Source organism: Sander lucioperca, chromosome 19, assembly GCF_008315115.2.
Source record: "Sander lucioperca isolate FBNREF2018 chromosome 19, SLUC_FBN_1.2, whole genome shotgun sequence".
Classification (NCBI taxonomy): Eukaryota; Metazoa; Chordata; class Actinopteri; order Perciformes; family Percidae; genus Sander; species Sander lucioperca.
The window spans coordinates 13,707,353-13,730,937 of NC_050191.1; the positions used below are offsets into that span (position 1 = coordinate 13,707,353).

A 23,585-nucleotide genomic window follows, 5' to 3' on the forward strand; every position below is an offset into this window, starting at 1 on the left:
ACAAATGGGCAAATAATTGTTTAAAGCTGGATAGTGGCATTTTCATATTCATATGAAAGACTGAATTTAAGTAAAAACCAGTGCCTGAAATGGGCCGGAACTCTACAGCCTACTGGTGAGTACCGGCCCATTTCAGGCACTTCTGATTTTTGTTCACATGAGTACCTTACTTCTAGTTGTTATTAATATTATTATTAATAGGTGGATATTTATACCAACATAGGCTATATCATGAGTCAACAAGTCCTCCAATCCATATTGGGGGAAAAAAACAAGCAATTCTATGTAAAAATCAAATATTCAGCACCCCCATATAGCTCGAATGAAATGATCATTTGTGTCATAACCACATTTTCAGACACTGCAACATTCGACTGTGAGATTAGTAGTCAAATCAGGCTCCGCTTGCTGCTTACTCAGACAGCACATATGAACAATTTGAATGATACAGAGAAGATTAGTATGGCTCCTACGAAAGGATGACACGCAAATTCGTGAATCAGGCTCCTTAGATCGATTGAATAGTCGACTATTTGAGGTCACCCCTACATGATATAGGTATGAATATTAATACTGTATATCTAAAACACATGCAATGATCATGTCATGCAGTGGCGGATCTAGAAAATTTGACATGGGGTAGCAAAAGGTCTTGGCAGGGTGGCATTGGAAGACGGTACACGGAAACCCCCATATGTAAATGGATTGTGTGGCAAATAGATGAAAAACTGTAAAACTGCATAACATAATTCTATCATTTGTTTGACCTTTTGGTTGATCATAATTACTGATATAGTAAGACAAATAGAATATAATGTGTCTTATTTTATAAGTAATTATGATCAAACAAAAGGTCAAACAAAAGAAACTGTAAAACATCATTAGATAATGTATTTATATACTGTATGTACATATCTAACCCTATACATATACAACAGAATAGAAATAGAAATAGCTAAAAACTGAAAACATGTCATGCCACTCAGTGACATGACACTGAGATCCTGCAGATCCACGCGACTACGCAGGTGAAGTGTTGCTCCCTGTGTGAAAAGCCCTTTATTCCCACAATGGGGACATTCTCACTGTTGCAGCAGCGAGGGATAGGGATAGCTTCATATTTTGCTTCCTTTACAACAACTTTTAACATGTACAAGATAAACATGAGCAGGGGCTAAACGGCTTTTCAAATCCAACATAAAAAGTATTGGACAGTTTGAATAAAATGCACATCTTAAATAATAGGTAGTTGCTGAGCGCACATGGTTACTGGAGTTAGAGAAAATGGCGTCCCAACTGGCGCATACTTGGGTGTACTGCTCTTGTGCAAAGACATCCATCTTTTTCCTTTCCATATTTCGTAAAGTATTCCTTCTTTGCCATATTTTAGGAATCATCAGAAATCATTACATTCATACTGTATATTCAAACATAAACAAACTGGTATACAATAGCAACAATAGAATCAAAGATAGAATGGAATAGAATCAATAACCATTTGAATTGAAAACATAAGAATACATGTTGTTATTGTTGTCATAACGACACACTATGAATACTGGGACCCAACTTTAGTTCTGACACAAATTCACTCAGACAGCAGTTTGTATCAGAGAGTCATTTCACTGTGACAATCCAAAGGTGCACATCGCAACGAGAGAACAGACACTAGTCCAGCAGAATACAAAGTTGGAAAACATGGAATTCCACTCCAGAGAGATTGAACCGCAAATTAATTTCTATCTCAGTTCACTTGAAGAACAAGTACGGCGTGAACTGAAGGACAGCGAGGCAAGGCTCACCCAATGTGAATCTGAGGGAAGAGTTCACCTGATAATCCGAGAGGACTTGCTGGCCAATGTCCTCGATCAGCTCCAACAACAGAGAGAGGGCAGCACTTTGAGCCATGACAAAAAGCTGATGCAGAGGGAGATGTGTGACTTGAAAGTTCAGCTGGCTGAACGTGTCCACTCCCCACCCAGGGAAACAGAGTATCTGAAAACCCAGCTGGGAAAATTCAGCAACAGACTGCGAAAAGCCCAGAAAGATCTCGACCTGCAGTACTTCATTACTGAAGACCTGAAGGTCGAATTGGAGCAGATGAAGGGAGAGAAGGAGGCCCTTAAAAATAATGTGGAGACTCAGAAGATCGAGCTTCGTAAAGAGAGACAGATGCTCGCGGTAGGTAAGACGTTGGAGAGCTATCTGGAGATTGAGAGGGCTCAAGCTCAGGAGCTGAAGGATAAATTGAGCAAGATGGAGGAAGCTCTCCTAAAACAGGACGAGGAGGCAAAGGAGATACTGGAAAGATCCCAGGCTTCCCATAGAGCCCAGCTGGAGATGCAGGACAAAAGCAACAAGAACCTCATGGCTGCTCTGAAGAAGACTGAGCAGCAGTTGGAGAGTAATCTCAACCAGTGGAAGGAGGACAAGGCATCCCTCCTTCAGGCCACAGAAAGCCTGAAGCTGACTCTGCAGGAAAAAGAGCAGGAGTGGGACAGGACCGAGAGCACCATGAGGTCCCAGCTGGTAGATCTTCAGAGCCAGATAATGCAAAAGCCAAAGAAGAAGAAGTGGTACAAAAAGCTTCTGCCTGGCTGAGGAAAAGAAAATGCATTTGTACTTGTATAGTGTCTGTCTGTCTGTCTGTGTGTGGGTCTGGTCTGTCTCTGTCTGGGTGGGTCTGTCTGTGTGTGGGTGGGTCTGTCTGTCTGTGTCTGGGTGGGTCTGTCTGTCTGTCTGGCTGTCTGTCTGTGTGTGGGTCTGTCTGGCTGTCTGTCTGTGTGTGTGTGTGTGTGTGGGTATGTCTGTCTGTCTGTCTGTCTGTGTGTGGGTGGGTCTGTCTGTGTCTGTGTGTGGGTGGGTCTGTCTGTCTGTGTCTGGGTAGGTCTGTCTGTGTGTGTGTGTGTGTGTGTGTCTGTCTGTCTGTCTGTCTGTCTGTGTGTGGGTGGGTCTGTCTGTCTGTCTGTGTGTGGGTGGGTCTGTCTGTTTGTGTGTGGATGGGTTTGTCTGTCTGTCTGTGTTTGTGTGTGCGTGGGTCTGTGTGTGTGTGTGTGTGTGTGTGTGTGTGTGTGGGGTGTGTGTGTGTGTGTGTGTGTGTGTGTGTGTATGTGTATGTGTGTGTGTGTGTGTGTTTGCACGCAGGGCGTGTGATGCGTCAGTGCAGTAGTGTTGGAGTAGTAGTGGATGTAGTTAGTGCACGCTGCTTCTGCTTACCACTCTCTGCTTTCAGCTACTGCCACCGGATAGCCCTTTGTTTTCAGGGGCGAAAAGAGGAGCCAAGTGTGTAAGCCTCCTCAGCCGGTACATAGCCTCTCCACTGCCAAGATCTCGTACACGCCTCCCCGTGGCACACATGGTAACTGGTCCCTTGTGATTCCAGGCTAAGTTGTACGGGATCTCGGAGCAGCAGTGGGCCCTAGAGACGTGGCATGTAGGCCCATCGGTGAGTGGAAACACCCTGATGCCCGTCAACCACTGTCCCAGTTATGGGTAAATAGCCCCAGCTATGGGTAAATAGTGAAGACCCCAACGGCGGCGCAGGCGGAAGATGTTGGTGTGAGAACCACCACAACGGCTGTGAGGCAGAAGAAGGCAACCCCACAGCCACATGGGTTAACTTGGGAGGGTACAGTGGCTAGGGGAGCAAACCCTGTGAGATGAAAGACCCGATATGAGAAAACTGAAACTAGTCCTCACAACTAGGCTATGTAATAACTACTGCATACACACAAACACTAGTTACACAAATAATCTTTTAAAATAAATGCATAAAAATGATGTCATGTTTGTTGGTGTGACGGCCCTGGGCCTGTCGTACATGTGTACTGTGGTTTGTCTTGTTAACTTGCAGGTATAGCGGAGGCGATAATGAGATGACTGTGATCACCCAGCCGGTCCTCCCAGACTATTTAACCCTACCTGCCCCGAGACCAGGCGGCCGCATTCTCCCGACTGCGCACCAACATGTTTTCTCTCTGTTTGAGTTTTCCCTTTGTTAACTACTGACAACATGCACCTCACATTCTCCATTACATCCATACACCTTCATTCATCACTGATACTGACAATCACACCTCATCGTTCTCTTGTTTGCATCATTATTTAATAAATGTCACTTTATTATTTACGTTGCTGTGCATCTCCCTCTTTTGTTGTGGCCTGTGAGCCGGTCGTAGCAAGTTGGGGGCTCGTTTGCCGTGAGTATAAAACCAGGACCTTGTTTGTGGTTTTCTTTAATTAATCCTAGGTAGTTGCTGTTGAGGCAATTTGGTTAAGTTAAGCTAGTCTATTGTTGTTTAAATGTTATGTTGCACTACAGCGATGTGTAATATAGTTTGATGTATAAATCAGGGGACAAATGCTCATTTGCATCCTAAACCCCCAAAATATAAGTTAGCTCAAATTATTTTATATGTTAAATATAATATACTAAATATAGGTTTTTGTCTGGAGGTACATGTTGGTCATCCAAAGAAAATAATTAAATTAACAACATGGGAGCATTTCTTTCAGGGACATTTTGCAGGGCTCATGTAGCTTTAGACTTTAAGACCAAACAGGTTTATTTAGTGTCACAGAGCCTTTCAAACACAGCTGCAATTCAAAGTTTTATGACAATTATCAGTTTACTTTTTTGTTTTGGGAATAATCAATAAATCCTATGATTTTAATACATGTAGTTTTGGTTTAAAGGTGCTGTAGGTAGGATTGGGAAGATCCAGGACTTAGCCAACAAATTTGAACATCAACAACTCCTCAGTCCCTCCCCCCTTTCTGCTAAAGCCCAAAATGGTCTCTTAAGCCCCTCCCCCCACAAGGGAGAATGAATGCGTGTGCATGAGCAGTGATTGACACGCAGTTAGACACCCCCCCTGGCCCTGATTGGAGCATCTGAACAGGGAGCTGTGGATTTTTGCAAATCACACTACAAGCTGTAGGTGGTGCCAGAGGAGCCAGATTTTTTTTTAAATTACCTGTTTCATGTAGTTCTACTCGAACATAGAGTCAGTTTCAGCAAATATGACAGAAAGTTAGTTTTATAAGTCTTACCTACTGCACCTTTAATGATATGCCTGAGCCACGCCTCTTCCTCCGACACAGAAAGCAGACGATCTACGATTAAAATGTTAGTAACATTCATTTGTGTACATCAAAATGAATAAACCTTTATTTTCAATTTTACAAATTATCAATTGCAATATATTGCGTCACCAAAAGCTACCGAGCTCATTTCCATATATCGTGCGTTAAGTCCATGTGTTGACTATTGCGACAGGCCTACTCGTGAGAGCAATATCTGGCTTTTTAGCTGCCGAATGCTCAACTATGTTCACCCACTAGTTGTAACTGTTTCTCTCTGTCATTTGGTGCTGGTTAGGTGGCTTTATCAGCACTTTTTTCACTTAAAACAGCTGCCTGCTGCTGATGGAAATTGTGCTGAAGAGAGCAGTGAGAGTGAAGTTGTAGGCTACGAAACATAAGAAATGACCTGGACGTTGCTAAAAACACTTCTTAGAACTGAACAACTTGTGTTGTCACTACAAGCGACTCCTTTTTCATTATACCTAGTCATTTTTTTCCATAGTTAATAATACAAAATATTGATCAGTGCAGCTTTAAGGATTTATTTTATTTGAGAAAGTCATTGGCCAGAGTATCTTAGATTAATTGAATCTAGACAGTTTTTTAAATCACTTTTTTTATATTCAGGTTTATCTGTTACTGATGTTTAATTAAAACAACAAATACCTTTATTTGTGTACTTTTAAATTGTAGATGGTGGACTGCAAATTTCATTAAGGTGCCCAATGCCACCGACAGGCCTTCTGCACCACAACATGCAGTAGTGATTCCCATGGGGTCCCAAGACAATTTTGAGTCATAATAGGGGGACAAAAAGAAAAGAAATGTAGCACAAAATCATGTTTACTTTTCCCACAAAACCTTCAAATACATCAAGCTATCTGAGAGGGGACACTGCTCATCTATGTCCACACTAAAAACCTTGTGATTAGAGGACACAAGAGCATGCTGTATATATGCTGCCTATAATAACGTGTAGGGCAGCCTAAAGCCTTTATACATACCTTTTTAGTGCATAAAATACTAAGCTATTAAAATAATCTAATAATTGTTGGCATGATTTTATAAATCATGTTTTAATGTTAAACATACTTGCTATTAAATTCAAACAAGACAAGAGCAAATAAGTCAAAATAGAAGTTAAAGAAAAACAAAATACAAATGATGAACTACACACTGAATCAGAGTACATCACCTAGCACCTCAGCTCATTCTCTGGAGCTGCAGCCAAATGAAAACTGGACTTTTGAGATGCAGACTGATTGTAAACATGAAACTGCTGCTGCTGAAAACTCTGAAACTCTTCTGTCACTCATATCATATCTGCCTGACAAAACATTTATTCTATTTTAGAAAATGAATGTGTAGGCAGGTTCTGCAACATTAGTGTTTACTCAAAAAAATATGTATTTATATCTTCAATTCACTAACTTTTCCATTTTAACTCTTGTGTTGTCTTCCCGTCGACCATGCAGCTTTTTGTCATTCTGGGTCAAAAACTTTTTTTCCCCAATGTTTTAGTCGTCTTTTTCGACACTTTTGTGGCTTTTGATGTTTTGAAGCTTTTTTTTTCCCCAAGTTTTTGTCACTTTTACCAAGTTTGTCACTTTTTCTAATGTCTGTCTATTTAAGAAAAAGTTTTTCTTGTTTTTTCCGACGTTTTTGAAGCATTTTTGTCACTTTTTTCAACCTTATTTCAACCAAATGCTATAAAATCTGATAAAATATCCAAATTAATTGAAAGTATTGAACTGATCATTTAGCTATTTTACACAAAAGAACATTATATGGAACCATCCACGTTATTTTTTTTTGACAATTTGTTGAAAGAAACCCAAATATAGACTTTTTATATAGACTTTTTAAAAATGGGTCAAATTTGACCCGAGGACAACAAGGAGGGTTAAACAGACTACATTTCTGCCCTTTTGGACTTCTGCGTTTTCTTATTTTCTTATTAAAAAAATGTGCGATTAAAATGTGCCACAGAAAATGTCTTATCTGTTGTAATGTTTTATGTTTTGTGTGGACAACCAGGAAGAGTAGCTGATGTTCTGCACCTGTTATGGGTTGGTGTGTATCTTATTTTGGTAGTCTGTTTCTGTTCTGTATTTTGCTTAGTTTCCTGTTTTATTTTGATAATCTGTTCTCTTTCTTGTCTTGTCTTGCTTTACTCTCTGTTTTCCCACCCTTGTGATTGCCCTAATGTGTTTCACCTGTTTCCCATCCTTGTGTCACCTGTCTTGTGTTTCCTCGTTACCCTGTGTATTTAGTCTTTGTCTTCCCCTTGTCTTTTGTCAGATCATTTTGTGTCCTGGTGCCGTGAGTTTGTGTGAGTTTGTGTGAGTTTGTGTGAGTTTGTGTGAGTTTGTGTGAGTTTGTGTGAGTTTGTGTGAGTTTGTGTGAGTTTGTGTGAGTTTGTGTGTTCTCCGAGTCTGTTCTGGTCTGTTTCTTCCCCTCCTGTATTTCCCTGGTTTTTGACTCCCTTGGATTGTTTTTGGATGCCTTTTCTTGTTTTGGGAATCGTTTTTTGCCTGCTGCTTCATCCGGGACTCCCTTTGTTCATTTTTGTGTTTGGACTAATAAATCAGACCTAACAAACCTTCTCCTGCCTTCCTGCCTGCCTCTCACTCTGCGTTTGGGTCCACTATTCCTCACTCCACACAACAGCACCAGCTAATGGGGATCCTAATAAAATCAAAAATCAAATCAAGCACTGACGTTTTTTAACAAAGTGTCTCTAAATGTCACACTGATCATTTAAAGCACCTGAAAACATAAATATTCATGACTAAATAAGTAACAAAGGTTTAAGTGAAAAAAAACTCAAACAACACACAAACAGAAATCTGTCATGTGGAACAACCCAAACTGTTATAAAGTGTGTAGAAAATGTGTGCTCATGTAAAACCCCATTGCCAACAGTAAGTGGCTAATTGAGAAAACTTAATTCAAAAATCAAAAATTCAAAATCCCTTAATTTGCACCATAGTAAACTACTTTATCATAAATAACCACCAGATGGTAGTAAAGCTGCACATTTAAAGTGTTTGGCTGAGGAGTTTAATACTTGAACTGACTTGAACTGAAACCAGAGCTGCTTTGTTTGAATCTGTCTGTCTCTGAGAGTCTATTGTTATTATCACTACCATTTAGTCTTTCAAAGCATATTGTGTTGTAGAAACAGTTTAGTGCAGAGCATCACAGTTTGGGTGCAAAGTGTCCTTCATCAGCCATCAGATGTGTGTCAAACAGACTCAAAGGTTTTGTTCACTAGGCTTTCTATAGATGAAAGTTCACCCTTACTTTAGCTGATAACAAACTTCAAATTATTTCAATTTAAGTCTGGTCTATTATTTGGACTTTGCTATTTTGTTGTTCTTTAAGATTCCAGTAAGGAGAAGCCACAGGATCTGATGAATAAGTTATAGTAACTGTTTTCTATAATTTACCTCCACTTAAAGGTGCAGTAGGTAAGACTTATAAAGCTAACTTTCTGTCATATTTGCTGAAACTGACCTATGTTCGAGTAGAACTACATGAAACAGGTCATTTAAAAAAAAATCTGGCTTCTCTGACACCACCTACAGCCTGTAGTGTGATTTGCAAAAATCCACAGCTCCCTGTTCAGATGCACCAATCAGGGCCGGGGGGGGGGTGTCTAACTGCATGTCAATCACTGCTCATGCACATGCATTCATTCTCCCTTGTGGGGGGAGGGGCTTAGGAGACGTTTTGGGCTTTAGCGGAAAGGGGGAGGGACTGAGAAGTTGTTGATGTTCAAATTTGTTGGCTAAGTCCTGGATCTTCACAAATGATATTTAAAGATTATCAACTTTATTTTACTTTAAAATCATATAAACATTTATTTTGTACAAACGTGAGTGTAGGTGCAAGAGAGATAGGGCAATAAAAAACGTCTACATGCATAGAAATATAGTAGAGTCCATATTGACAGAATACTCAAGCCAGTTTGGCCTGAAGCTCCGTCTTCTGTCCCCCATCAAAATGGTTGGGAATATATTCAAGTTGGGCTGTAGTGGTACATCATTCTTGGACTTGTTGATATCTGTAGAAAGATGTACAGTAAACATGAGCACAACCACAACATTTATTTACTTATGCATGTATATCTGCATGTATTTCAAAATGTAGGCCAAGTATTTACTTAAAAAAAAAGAACATTAGAGCTATATTGACACAAAAAGGAATTTACAGCAGAAAGCACCATTTTAAGGACACACAAGGCCTTCAATGAAATTGTAATTGCACTGCTTTGCAAATAGTAAGAACCTTCTTCATCACAAACCTGATGGTGCATTACTTGATCCACATGGATCCACTTGCTGTCCCTCTGGCTGTTCCTCTCTCTGTCTCTGTATGCTTTATTCCTCCTCACCCTCTTCTTCATCCTCCTCACCCTCTGGAATTTCCCTCCCTGTGTCAGAGCCCTCACTTTCATCACATGCCCTCTCTCCAACCTCCACCGACTCCTCTGGCTCTCCCTCTTCCTGCTCCTCAACACCTTGATTTGTTTTCTCACTGCTGTATTTCTCACTTTTTTGTTTACTGGGGAAAAAAAGGACGCTATGTCCCTTCCTCGTTTCATGATAACTATTAGAAGAAAAAAAACGCAGGGGCATGCATTACATTTCGTTGCCTAACCATCCCTCCCTACTTAACACGGGCAGATAGCCTGTTGATTACTTTACTCAAATGTATTTGTTATCGCAATGCAACAGCCAAGACGGATGAAGTTACGTGATAAATATTAGTTTATAAATAAATATTAGAGAAAAAAAAAGTATGCTATTCTTTAGGGAGTTTATCATAGCCTTGCAAGTTACATTACGTGTAAGGGTATCTATAAAGTGACATTGAATACATTGAAGTCGGTTTTTGTGGTCTAAGAATGTGTTGGTGGGGATATAGTACTTTCCAAAAATCAAAAGCAGGTTAACAATGTATAAGATATATACATATCACAGTCTTTAAAATTGTCCTTCCCCATTCCAAACAGCACAAATGTAGTTATGCGTCTTCTATTGAAGAAAGTCCATCATGATATACTAACTCATTATTTTGGAATACTAAGTCATTATTTTGAGATGTTATCTAATTATTTTTCAGATGCTAACTCATTATTTTTGAGATATTATTTTTAAGAAACGTACTCATTGTATTGACTTACGGGATCTTTTTTTTTTATCACATTTGCTGATATGGGCTTGGCTTTTATACATCCTCATTTGCGAGAAGATGAAATTATAGATAAAACACTTCAGTTATTGAACTGTGATAATTGAATTGGTCTTCACGTGCCTGTCACGTGACACCGTATCGGGCCCTGCCAGTGTACGGCAGCAAGCTGTAGGCAGAGGATCAAGCAGCAGCAGTACAGAGCAGAGGTAAGCACTTCACTGGCCATCGATGTTTCTCCGGCTGTGTTGACGACAGGTCTGATATTATTTTCCCACTTTATCCACTACGCCATTGACCCATGAACATTATGAACAGCTACGTGCTAATATGAAGGAAAAAAACGTTAGAATAAACAAGCGGCTAACGTGCTAGCCATAGCCTGTTAGCGACGAGTGCCAGCGGCGAATGTACGAAGCCAGTCTCCGCTGATGGTGGCTCAGGTTCAGCTAGCTGGTCTGTTAGCCGTTTAACCAGCACTGGCTGCTCTTTGTGGAGGGAACAACACAGGCAGCAAACGTTAGCATCTCGGTTAGCTAGATTAGCTTTACTGCACCCAGCTGCTGACATGTTTTGATCCGTGGAGCCCACCCAGCTCTCTGTCTCGATCCAACATCCAGGATCCAGCTAGCTCTAGCACGGTGATGGGTATTTGGCTATCTTAGCATCATTTGACGGGCTTCAGCAGTATTTGAGTGTCAGTAACGTTAGTATCACTGAGTCTTTCTTTACATTAACGGTACAACAAACTGGCACATTATAGGCTACTGTATTTTTTTTTGCTGGAGGTAACGTTAGGTTGAATGGGATGCTCTTATACCGTCACCTGTCTATAATTTAGTCTTTGTGGAATTGATGTGGACGCTATTTTTTTCTCATTATGATAATTGACTTAATCCAAATGTCGATTATATTCTTATACACCAGTTGTGCATCGGATGTCATTTTATTGCCCGATGACAGTCAACAGCATCCGTTAGTGCCCACTGGTCTGTCTGTCTGTCGGACCTCGTTGGATTTCTTTTATAATTGTCACTGTCTAATTTTATTTTCTCCCTGGTAATTTATCGCATTGGTTCTCGAAACATTTTCTATAATGTAGACTACCCTCTTTGAAATAATTGGTCAGCCATGTACCACTTGACCAGGGCAAAACATTTTTGGTAGAAAAAAAGCCTATATAAAGACATTACAGCACTGCACCATCAGTATCTGATTTATTAAACAACAACCTTGTAACTGGAAAAAAACATTTAAATGCTATTTCAGATGTTTACAATCTGTCACCAAATTAATTCATTATAAGTATCATTATTTTTGGAATTATGCATGACAGACATTTTTAAATTAACTAAACAAATATCTCTCGTACCCTCCGTAAGTACCCATAGCAGTATGCGTACCCCTATTTGATAAACACTTTATGACATTGTTTAGTTGTCCTCTTTTACTGCTTATTTAACAGTTTTGCTGTGAGAGGCTGCTTCGGTACATCAGTGTAGTAAAGCCTAATAAAACAGGAGCTAAAATTATACATGGTTCGTCTAAATAATTTAGCAGTTAGTTAAATATCCTTCCGCTGAGCAGGATAGTCCTCGAACTAAAGTGATTGCTCAGTTAGAGATAATAAGTAACAGTAAGTGAGGGGTAATTTTAGGCTTGCGCATTAATATTTAAATTTCCGGCTGTGGGCGGCAGGTGAGGGCTTCCAGCGCTTTTACACTGCTTGTACCCTGACACTGTCCGCTTGTCCGCTTCATAAAACGATTCAAACAAACAAATTAAAACACATTGCACAGCTCCTCTTCAGTACATCATGCTTTATTCACCAATTGTTCTTGACTGCCTTGCCTTCATCATCATCATCATCATCATGTTTGATGTTTTAGGCATTTGCACTCAAACTCACACTGGTCTGCACCTCGCTGTTTGTGCGTTCTCAAAGTTAGAAATCACCCCATACAGCTTTGTGTCTCTGACTTTACTGTAACGCTGTTGAGATAAATATTCTTTTGTAATTTTTTGCATCTATCAAGATGCTTTTCACATTGAACACAGATGCAACTGGGAGATAAATGCCCATTTCCCCACTCTGACCTCATCCCAGCACTAGTAATGAAAGTAGTAATGTCCTCTACACTTCCACTAGATTTAATAGTCAATAAATAAATGGTTTGAGAAATGAGAAATCCATCACTCGTCTACCCTATGCATCATTTGGGGTTTCGTTTTTTTTTTTTTCAATTATTATATTAATCGGTTGCGACAATTTATGTATGATAATGACATCCTCTTTTTTGTATTATCCAGCCAGTCCTCAATGGGATCCCTAAGGCTGGTTGAAAAGGCAGATTGGCTGACGTGATGACGTTACCGGGAGAAGCAGCTCTCCTGCAGGCTGACAGCTGATGGAGTCCCTGCTCCTCCTCTCACACACACGGCCGGGGTCGTATGAGGAGGACACGGAGCCCTGAAATGACACACTGAACTGGACAGAAACGTTACAAACCTCAACTGGAAGCACTGGGACGTGTTGAGTGGAATGGATGCATCGCCTATTGATAAGTTTACAAGATAAGCTTTCTTTTTTTTGGATCAGCAGACCGGAGTCTAGAATCATCTGCCACAGTTGATTTCTAAATAATCTTGCGGTACTCTCATCTGTTGCCTTGTCATTGAAACATCATCAACAAGGCAGCTCACTGATCAAATGCATCACAATGACTTGAATGAGTGCCTTTTGTTATGTATGTAGCCTATTCGGCTCTTCAATCCAGCATCGCTAAAGTCCACAGTTTTGTGACCCCATTTGTACTTTTGGGGAAGTGTTCACTGATCACCTTTTAATAATCAGTATTGCAAATCACAGAGATAGCCTAGGGAAAGGGCAAATACTATGCACCGTTGTCGCGGTCTCACATCCGACACCGAACCAGTAACCTCAGTGGAGGAGAGGCGCTCATAACAGTACCGACCCCTCTGAAGAACCCACTACCTCCCTCTGGGTATTTTTTTTTATCCACGGGGGTGTAGAGAGCTGCAGAGATGTTCGCCGCCGTAGAGCATGGCCCGGTCCTCTGCAGTGACTCCAACATCCTGTGTCTGTCCTGGAAGGGCCGGGTGCCCAAGAGCGAGAAGGAGAAGCCAGTGTGCAGGAAGCGCTACTACGAGGAGGGCTGGCTCGCTACCGGGAACGGTCGAGGAGTTGTCGGGGTCACGTTCACGTCCAGCCACTGCAGACGGGACCGGCCCACACCGCAGAGAGTAAACTTCAACCTCAGAGGACACAACAGCGAGGTAAGAGGAGTTTCATGGATAAAACGCACGTAATTCCTACTCAATTAAAAATACTAATATGTGTGTTGATAAGGTAAAGAACAAACGACTAATCTGAGTAAAAATAGTCAAGTCATTTTATTTATATAGCACATTTAAACGAACAACAGTTGACCCAAAGTGCTTTACAGATAGAGCAGGGAAGGCAAAAACAGTATGCCATAAAGATACATAATCAAGGTACCATGAGTATAGTAACTAGCAATTGTATTACATGATTTGATATCGGGTGGGAGGGAATTCCAGAGTTTGGGGGCTACTACAGAGAAGGCTCGGTCCCCTCTGGTTTTTAGGCGTGTCCGGGGATGAGAAGAGTTGTTGGGTTGTGGACCTGAGTGCCCTGGCGGCAGAGTAAGTGGACAGGAGATCGGAAATATACGGAGGGGCTTGACCATGGAGTGCTTTAAAAACAAAAAGTAAAACTTTAAAATCGATTCTGAATTTCACTGGCAACCAATGAAGCTCAGCTAAAACGGGAGTTTGTAAATCATTGTAAAAGTTGCAATATGGCATCCTGACTATTTATTGTCTATTTATTATTGGTGGAATGAGCTCCCTATTGACATCAGGACGGCCGAAAGCCTGCACATCTTCCACCGAAGGCTAAAACACATCTCTTCCGACTGCACCTCGGGGGGGAAAAAAAAAAAAAAGAAATATATATATATATATATATATATATATATATTTATTTATTTATTTATTTATTTATTTATTTATTTCTTGAAGCTACACTTTCATATGGTTCTTTGTAGTTTTGCTTATTTAAAGCTAATGTACTTGCACTTACTACTTGTTGTCTGGAGTTTGCACCTTCAGGGTTGAAAGCACTTAATTGGAAGTCACTTTGGATAAAAGTGTCAGCTAAATGACATGTAATGTAATGTTATTTCAATATATACATACCCCACCAAGCAGTAATTGTCCATTTTCATGATGCTCTTAAGAGTGGCGATCCTATTTTGTTTACAAGAAACCTTTTTTCAAAATCATTACATTGAATATTCTCCCAAGTGTGTTATAAGTGTAGGCTACTCTGTTAATCATGACTCTCCAAAAGTAGTTTAGAAATATGAATTAAGAAAAAGTAGATTTTTTTTATACATTTGCTCGATTAAAGAAATAACATAGTACATTAAAAAGCTTATTAATAATACAGAGGTAGAGGACTTGTAATTAGTAACTAGATTATTGTTCCCCTTCAAACTGGCTGCTCAAACCTCAATTCCATACACCTGCGATGCAGGGGAATGCAAATGACTGCAAAATATTATCTTTTCATTAGTAGCACTCTTGGCTCCCATAAATGATTTAAGAGTAGAGCAGATTTCATGTAACTTTTTTCTTTACCCAGCTGCAGGGCCAGGTGCAGAACAATGTCCTTGAAGCTGCTAGGCTTACTTGTTTAGGGCAGTTTGCAAGTATATGGTTTAGCACAAAGAGGGTTCACTTTAGTTGAAGGGTGTCTGACCCTGTGCCATGGCACGCTGAGAGTTTTAAGTCTTTCTACAGCATGTGATTTCACTGTTTTAACTAGAACAGTGGTATAACTGGTGAAATCAACTTTTGTAGTGTTTGGATGGAAGTAAGACCTCCATACTCTCATGGTTTGACATCCCTGCATAAGAGCTCCCTGCTGCTCATAGTCAAAACATTTCAGTGCTCCACCCTCTGGTATTGCTCTTATCTCTCACCATGGTTATATCCTCCAAGGTTTCCCACCAGTAGTGTACTCAGTACATTTATTTTGTCATTGGAAAGATCAGCTGAATAATGTCGAGGTTTATGCCGGCCATGTATATGAATATTCCTGGCAGTATATAGCAGAGCTGGCACAAGTGGAGATTGCACACAGGTTGTGTTTTCTCTTTTAGTGGGTGTAGCTGTTGGTCAGATGGAGCAAGGTGCTGTGTCAGCATTCCATAAGGCAACTGAGGGGAGAGTGGATGAATCCCTACAGAGAGTGACTGAAGAGCAGCAGAAATGTCATTTAACTCTGCCCACTTGAATTCGGTCCAAAAACTGACATTTCCCTTTTATTGTTTTGGTGCATGCAGTATGGAGGAGGTCAAACCTACATAACTCTAATTTACCCACTTTTTTCATATGTGAATTTGACTTCATCCATCTATTGGGCAGATAAAAATGCATTATGACACATTTGTGTATTAAAGTTACCAGTATCACTGTGATGGAAGTTGTATGATATTGGTGTTTGTTGCATTTTAACTAAATCTCAATTTGGTGTTGCAAATGCAACAGCTGTCCATCACAATTAAAACACATTGCACAGCTCTTCTTTAATACACCATGCTTTATTCACCAAATGGTTTTGACTGTCTTGCCTTCATTATTATCATTATCATCATCTTGTTTGATAGGTAAAGCATGGTGTACTGGAGGAGAAGTGTTTTAATTTGATGGACTTGCATTGAAGCTCACACTGGTCTGCACCTTGCTGTTGGTGTGTTCTCAAAGTCAGAAATGGCACCATTCAGCTGCTTCCCTAAATCACCCCATATAGCTGTGTGTCTCTGACTTTACTGTAATGCTGTTGAGATAAATAATGCAAATCTCCCCACTGCCCTCTGACCTCATCCCAGCACCAGTAATGAAAGTAGTAATGTCCTTTCCACTTCCACTCTAGATTTCATATAAAGCAATAAATAAATGCTTTGGGAAATGTGAAATCCATCACTCGTCCACCCTATGCATAATTTGGGGTTTCTGACAGTGGTGGAAATCACACTGCTTAATGAATTGTCAAGTTATGACCGATCTGTTCACTCGCCCACGTCATTTTATATCCCAGAGGAGAGAATGCTGTTTGCACTATACAGTCCAACCACCACCAAGGAAAATGACCCCCAGACCTTGGTATATAGTGTCCACTGTCCAGTCCTCACTAGCTATTAAAATATGTTTTTAGAATAAGCAAAATCTCTCCTCAAGCCAAGATTATTTAATTTTTTTAAATTTAGTTTTTAAAGAGCTATGTCAATGCATTTGGGTAACCTTTCCTTGTCTTGGAAAGCTGCATGCTCAGCAGTCACGTCCCCTGACAACCCTGTCCTTTAAACTTCAGCACTGTCATTGAACACTTGTAGTCATTGGTGACGAGTGTCCTTTCACGTAAATTAGCCCAAGTCATGTTGTGAATGACTACACAAACAAAAATGCAACATGAACTCATCCTGTAGGAGTCCAGTCCTGCCAAGATCAATACTCATGCCAGCATCCTTAAGTTTGGCCATTATTCCTGTTGATGTATCAGACCCGAGTGTCCTGTGATCATTCTAATGTAAGCGAGCGTCGGAATGGATGTGTCTTTTGGACTCTGCCCAATACAGGCAATGTAGTAAAGTACAGGGCGGATCTTAAGCTGTCAGACATCTGTTCAGAAGAGGACAGACTGGTAGAGGACTGTATTCCTGTAGAGTGTTGCACTGCCTCTCTCTCTCTCTCTCTCTCTCTCTCTCTCTCTCTCTCTCTCTCTGTCTCTCTCTCTCTTTGGATAAAGGGTTTGATTTACACTTGAGTACACCGATGATTAAAAAAAAAAAAAAAGGTTTGCACTCATAGCACTAAAAGATACTTTGGATAAAAGCATCTTGTGTTGTGGTGAAGCTCAGCTGTTGTCCTGCTGGAGCACCTATTTTGTAGGCTCTCATGATCTTTTTCAGATAAATGTTTTGCAGGTCCAAGGTCTGTAGTACAGCTCTGATGAAGGTTTGTTCTCCTATGTGTCTATTCCCCTTCAGCCAGGGTGCGAGATGATAACAAGGTAACAGCTTCAAAGGGAGCAAGGTGTGTGAGGGCCATGCTCCTTTTTGTTCTCTTCCACAGCCATCTTTGCACAGTGGGTGTCCATAGAAAACTACTTTGTATTCAATGTTTTGTGTTTTTCATGGAGCTTTGTTGCTTAGCAGAAATGCTCAGACCCATATTAGACTGTCAAGTCAGCATTCTATTGTTCTTGTTATACTCCATATCAACTTAGAAGTACACGGTCAGATATCTCAAAACAAAATTGTGATGTGTTTTTGTGTTCATGCTTACTACTGTTATACTCCGTGTCCACCCTTAATTCTCTTTCCTTATTATTATAGATGTGGGCCTATTATATGTTTTTATTGTTACTTGTTAAGTTAAGAAATATTGGTCTTATCTATGGCTGTATGTGATTATTTTCATTTCATCGATTTATTGCTTAGTCATTTGTTTAATCTTAGGAATGCTCATCACAACGTCTCAGAACCCAATGTGGGTTCCAATGTCTTCAAATTGCTTTTTTTTTTACCAGCAGTCCAAAACCCCCCAATATTTAGTTTACAATAATGTAAAACAGAGAAAAGCAAATTGGTACATTGGAGTAGCTAGAACCAGTGAATGTTTGGCATTTTTATTTGAAATAGTTGCTGATTAGTTTTCTGTTGATCGATTAATCGACTAATCATTTCAGCACTAGTCTTGTCATTGATTTATTTACCATGGCAAATTTTTTTGTTTTTGTTTCAAAATGATTTGGTTGATTGGATTGATGTTAAAGGACAATTCCGGCGCAAAATGAACCTAGGGGTTATTAACAGATGTGTACCCACTCTGTCGCTCTCTGGGACATGTTTTCATGCTAATCGAATGTGTTTGTAGCTTGAAAGACGCTAGCGCGGACGGCTGATTAGCTTACAACTCTAGTATTCGGGGCACAGGGAAAGTAAAAACAAATCGCTATTTTGTACCACTAAAAAGGCTCAACATATCACCACACTTCAACGGTAGCAGAATGAGGGTCTCTAAATGTTAACCGAAGCATTGAGAACTTTGTAAGTGTACAGAAAACGTGCCCCAGAGAACGATCAAGTGGGTACACATTTGTTAATAACCTCTAGGTTCGTTTTGTGCCAGAATTATCCTTTAACTCTCTTTTGTTCTAAAGGAGTTTTTCACATTATGGCTATCACACAACTTTGTCTTACATCACAAAATAACAGTTAAAGTCTGTTTGAGTAAACTTTCTTTTTAGACTAAAAATAAATCAACCAGACAAAAATGTTGTATTGAAAGAAAATGTGGCCCCGATTGTCTTAATACTATTTTTTTTTTTATTTTTTTATATAATTTTCTAAACCGAGCTACTGACCTTTTAGCAGCGGGTGTGTCAGTTACACTACACTTAAAATAAAATTGAAAATAGATGAAAGCAAAACGTTTTACATCTTTTAATGTTACTATTCTGATGCTGCAGCGTAATTCCTCTGGGACAGGCATCGGAATAGATCAACGCCTCTTGACAATCCAGTGCTTTTTGTTCTATTACAGTGCACTCAAATGCTTAACAGACTGAGCAGATAGTCACTAGGAGTCCATTCATTCTCCATGAGAGCTGAACATCCGAGACAGGCTTGAAATGTTGGCCCCAACGCAGGGTTTGGGTAAATTGTCTGTCAGAATCCCGTCAACTTCTAGCTTTGCTATTTGTCTTATGGTACAATTGTACATACATGCTTTACTAGAGGCCCTTTCACACATGCACTGCGAAACCTGAAATTATCTAGACATTACCCGGCAGAGCGGTATGTGAGAACACAATTATCCGAAACAGTTGGATCGGACCTCAAACAGAGTTTACCCGGCCAGCTCTCTAGTACAAAGACGGTGTAATCTCCAATTGAGCCCATTTGTGAATAGAGGTGCTCATTGTGGGGAGTATTCAGGGCGACGAGTGGGCGTGTTGACGTTTCTAATATGAGACTTGTGAAACCGGAAGAAAACAAACACTAGATGGTGAAGACAAAGGGTGATTTACACAAAGACGGTAACGAAAATGTCTAACAGGAAAGAAAACGAGGTTCGGGAACTTCTGTCAGTAAGGACCAACGTTGAAATCTTCAGACGGATTCAAGGAACGACAAGAGACTCGGTTCTTTGTGATCAAAATACGAACCGGCTTTGACTGCGGTAATCCACGTCATGTCCTGTCTCCTGTGTGCTCTACCCAGCCACCACCCCTCGTCTAAACCAAACAGAGTATTTCCAGTAAGTGAGAATGCGTCTGACACATAGAATCTCATGTTGTGTGCTACATGTGTGAAAGGGAAACTCCGGACAATGTCTGCACCTGATTCTCCTGACATTGTCCGGAGTGAAAATATCTGCTGCTCCAATACTGTTCCATTGTAGATTCAGTGTGCTGTAGTCAGGTGGTTGTATAATGTTTCATTGTATTAGTTTTAATAATTTAGTAATTCTTTAACTCATTATTTAAGCTTTTGTAACTATAAAATCTTAATATATTGGTTATTTTGAAGATTAAAAGCCTCCTTAGTGCTGCAACGTCATGGCCCATTAGGTGTATCTTTGCTACAGTAGGTAGTAGTTGTTTTCATTTAGAAAGTAAAGAGCAACTCCAATTTCTTCAGCATGTACACTGGGAGAGAAAGTAGAACATTAAGAGATGATCTCAAGGCGGGATGTTGCTCAAAATATGCATCCTTTTAATGTCCTTAGCACAATGTAATTGTGTTTATGTAATGTGACTAAAACCCCTTTTTAGTGATGGATTTAAAGTTTTGTGTGACTGTTGAAACAGTTGTACATACATGGTAGTTAAAAACACGTGTTCATACACACCTCGCTACCACTCCCATGAGTCTTATGGGTGTATTATTGCCCAAAGACAAGAGTCCCGCCTGTTGGTTTTCCCTTTGAGGCCAGATCCAGGCTCTTTACTCAGACAAAAAAGGACTAAGTGTCTAAGGCGCTAATCCAAAAGAGACCAGTGACCCCAGGGCACCAGCTCATGTATACCTCAGCTCATGTTTCGTTGCACTGTTGTCCTCTGAAAATGTTTGACTTTCATACTTTGTGTCGTCTGTACACTCTTTTCCTAATGCTGCTCATTATAATAGATCAGAGGGAATTAACCACTCGCTGAACCCCACCACTAGGTTTTCCTCTCTGCCTTTCATTTTTCACTTGTGATGTTTTCATGCGTTTAAAGTTGTTTCCTGGTGAAGCCTCATAAATAAATCAGTGATATCTCCGTGCAAGAACCAGCACTGACCTGGGACCTGTACAGTTCTTCTAAATGGCAGAAGGCAGGAGGAAAAGCATACTAGATGACTTTTGTGGTGCAGTATGGGTGGAACGGTACACAGAAGTCACGGTTCGGTTCATACCTCGGTTCAGACATCACGGTTCGGTACGAGTTCGGTACAATGGAGAGAAAAGCAAAACAAAAATGCAGAAGGCAATTTTTTTTTTATTGTGCATGTCCAGTGTTTCCCACAGATTCGAAAACAATTTGTGGTGGGGGCGGGGGGTGTCAGAGTAAAAAATGACATAACATTATGGAATGTGTGATTGTGTAAAGGTGTTCACGAGATAGATACCAACCTTTAGTGAACTTGTGAATTTCGCCACCCGTCTTCTCTCCTCTATGGAGACAGACGCTGTGTGCACGGTGGGCTCAATGGTGTTTTAAGCCTCCAATGTCGCCTTACAGGCAGCTAACCCTCACCTTAACACTAACATAACTTCTTTGACATAACCATTGCCGCACTGCCTGGAAGGCGACATTGGGGTCTAAAAACACCAAACGCCGCACGGTGGGAGGAGCTGTGTGCGTGTATGTGAGCGAGACACAGTGACAGAAAGATGGAGGAGAACACAGGGAAAGGAAATGCAGAAGAACGTGTTTTAAATAGCGTTTAAAAAAACAAAAAAAACAAAACGCAATGTGCGGCGGCCGGTGTTGATAATGAGGCGCACCGCCACACATTAGTTTGTGTGTGGGAAACACTGATGTCTCAGGCTGTACCACCTAGTGTCATATAGTCTCTCCCCTGAGCTAGCTGCAACAGCCTGAAGTGTGTAAAGTAAGATGTAAACAATAAGTACCCCAAATCTTCTCCAGACTCCATCTGTAACTTGTAAACAAAATAAGACAATCAGCTATAAAACAGAAAATACAGCATCTCTGTTCTCTGCAAAGACGAACTAAATTACCTGATTAATGCAACTTTCTCACGACGTCTCCGGCCATTTTTCACCGCAGAAAGCTGCTCCCTGCCTGGCTAAAGCTAATATAGTTAGCCTAAAGAAACAAGGCATCTGTCCAAACTAATGTTACGGTTCGGAGCCGCAACGCTGGAAAAGTACCACTAATCTACAACAGCAGTCTTATCCACCACTCTCTTGCCTGTACTACTGTAACTGACTGGTCCTCTAACTCTTGTGGGTCACCACCACTCGCCATACTCGTCCTTAGTGCTGCTATCTCTGACTCATTAAAACTGCATACATAGGCAGAGATCGGCTACATACGTAGGCAGCGCGCCAATCAGCTTCAGAGCTAAGGCGGGGCTACAGATTAGGTGTCCTTAAAGAACCCGCGTATCTAGCCGTAGTTCCGCATTACATTAGTTCCCCATTACATTAATTAATTTGAACGCAAGTTTTATTTATTTTATACCGTGTATTCTCCGTGTAAATTCATGCACGGAACCGTGACGCCTGTACCGTTTCGGTTCAATACGAATACATGTACCGTTCCATCCCTATAGTGCAGTACAACTAACTTGTCTGTTCAGACTTAATGGGGACCATAATAATGGATTGCAAGAATGCCGCATAAATGTCCCTGCTATACAAGCTGAGGAAAGTCTGAGTAAAGTCATCACTTTTTATGGACTGGGCTGCATTTCTGCCTCAGATTTTTCCTTAGTGTCACTCACCTCCGCCCATCACCACCTGTGTACTGACACTTTTCCGTGTACCCTGGTCTTGTTATATTGTCTAATTAGTTCCTATTTCTGCACCACAGCTCTCCATCCTCCTCCCCTTCTATCATGATCTCCTCCCCTGTCCTGGTCACTGTCATGTCTTTATACATCTTCCTTCAGAGCACTATCTTCTGCTCCTTCCTTGTCTGGCCTTTTGACATTAAAAGCCCTGCTCGGGATTGAAGAGTACACGACCCATTCACTGCATTAAAATGGTCTCACCACATGTGCTTATTGGAAATGGCCTTAGTGTGCTAATCCATCCTTGGAGAGGACATGTTGCATAATACTCAGGCTTGGCTGCTTCATCGGATCCAGGTGTACTTGTCTGCTCGCTAGAAATCTTCCAAGAGGGACAGTGTGGCATGTACACTGCCGGTGCTCTTTGCTATGAGCGTTGTTTGTAGTCCGGGATCAGATGGACATATCTACACACGTGAGTTCACTTTGTGAACCAGACTGCTCTTCTTATGTATGTCTTTTTGTTTGCTACTTTGTTTTTTGTTTATGTTTCAGATAGGTTCAGTATTTGCCTAACACAAACTGACACATTTCTCTACTTGTCAGTTTGATTCAGCTCAACCCATTGCTTTGACATTTTTATAAATGAATACAGTCCAGAAACACATCTAAGGAATGGCAAAAACTATTAAATACAACATAGTGAACTGTAGACAAATTATTGTCTTGTGATGCGACACATTTAGTTATGCATGTCATGTCTTAACGCACAATGTCCTATTGCATTTCACATCACAACATATTTCAGTTTTTATAAATTTTATATAAAGAGCTAATTAAGTATCAATAACATCCTTGTGGCTACCATGCGAGCAGGGACATACAGTAAACTGAATATAATTATCATTTTATTAATCTTTTTGACATTAAGTCTGATGTAAAGTCAGTCATATCAGCCATGTAACTGTCAAAGACTAGTGTAGGGAGGAAATATGACCACATGATCGGCATACATTAAATAATAAATTACAAGATTTTTTAGAAAACACTGTTGTAAAAACTAGAGATGGTCCGATACCATTTTTTGCTTCCCGATACCGATTCTGATACCTGAACTTGCGTATCGGCCGATACCAAGTACCGATCCGATACCAGTGTGTCATATATTTTATTATGTTTTAACAACTGTATACTACTATCCCTGTATGGATGTGATATGAT

At 40.5% G+C, this 23,585-nt stretch overlaps 1 protein-coding gene, 1 long non-coding RNA gene and 1 other non-coding gene across 5 annotated transcripts in view; all 3 read left to right on the top strand.

Annotated features, from left to right (window-relative positions):
* The first annotated feature begins 406 nt into the window (after positions 1–406).
* LOC116066515 lies at positions 407–514 on the top strand. The gene has a single exon (XR_004108978.1). It is a non-coding gene; the product is annotated as a U6 spliceosomal RNA (small nuclear RNA).
* A 6,621-nt stretch (positions 515–7,135) lies between these two features.
* LOC118493863 lies at positions 7,136–9,255 on the top strand. Its single transcript, XR_004895905.1, has 3 exons — positions 7,136–7,147; positions 8,730–8,742; positions 9,054–9,255. It is a non-coding gene; the product is annotated as an uncharacterized LOC118493863 (long non-coding RNA).
* A 1,147-nt stretch (positions 9,256–10,402) lies between these two features.
* The window catches only part of tulp4a (TUB like protein 4a), a 36,338-nt gene continuing 23,155 nt past the window's right edge, over positions 10,403–23,585 (top strand). For 2 of the 3 annotated variants that reach the window (XM_031322145.2, XM_031322147.2), the window contains exons 1-2: positions 10,403–10,493; positions 12,595–13,581. In XM_031322145.2, coding sequence (XP_031178005.1) covers positions 13,330–13,581 — 252 coding nt within the window. In that variant the 5' untranslated portion in view covers positions 10,403–10,493; positions 12,595–13,329. Of the gene's footprint in view, positions 10,543–12,594; positions 13,582–23,585 lie in introns of all 3 variants that reach the window. The other variant, XM_031322146.2, reaches the window with a different exon arrangement.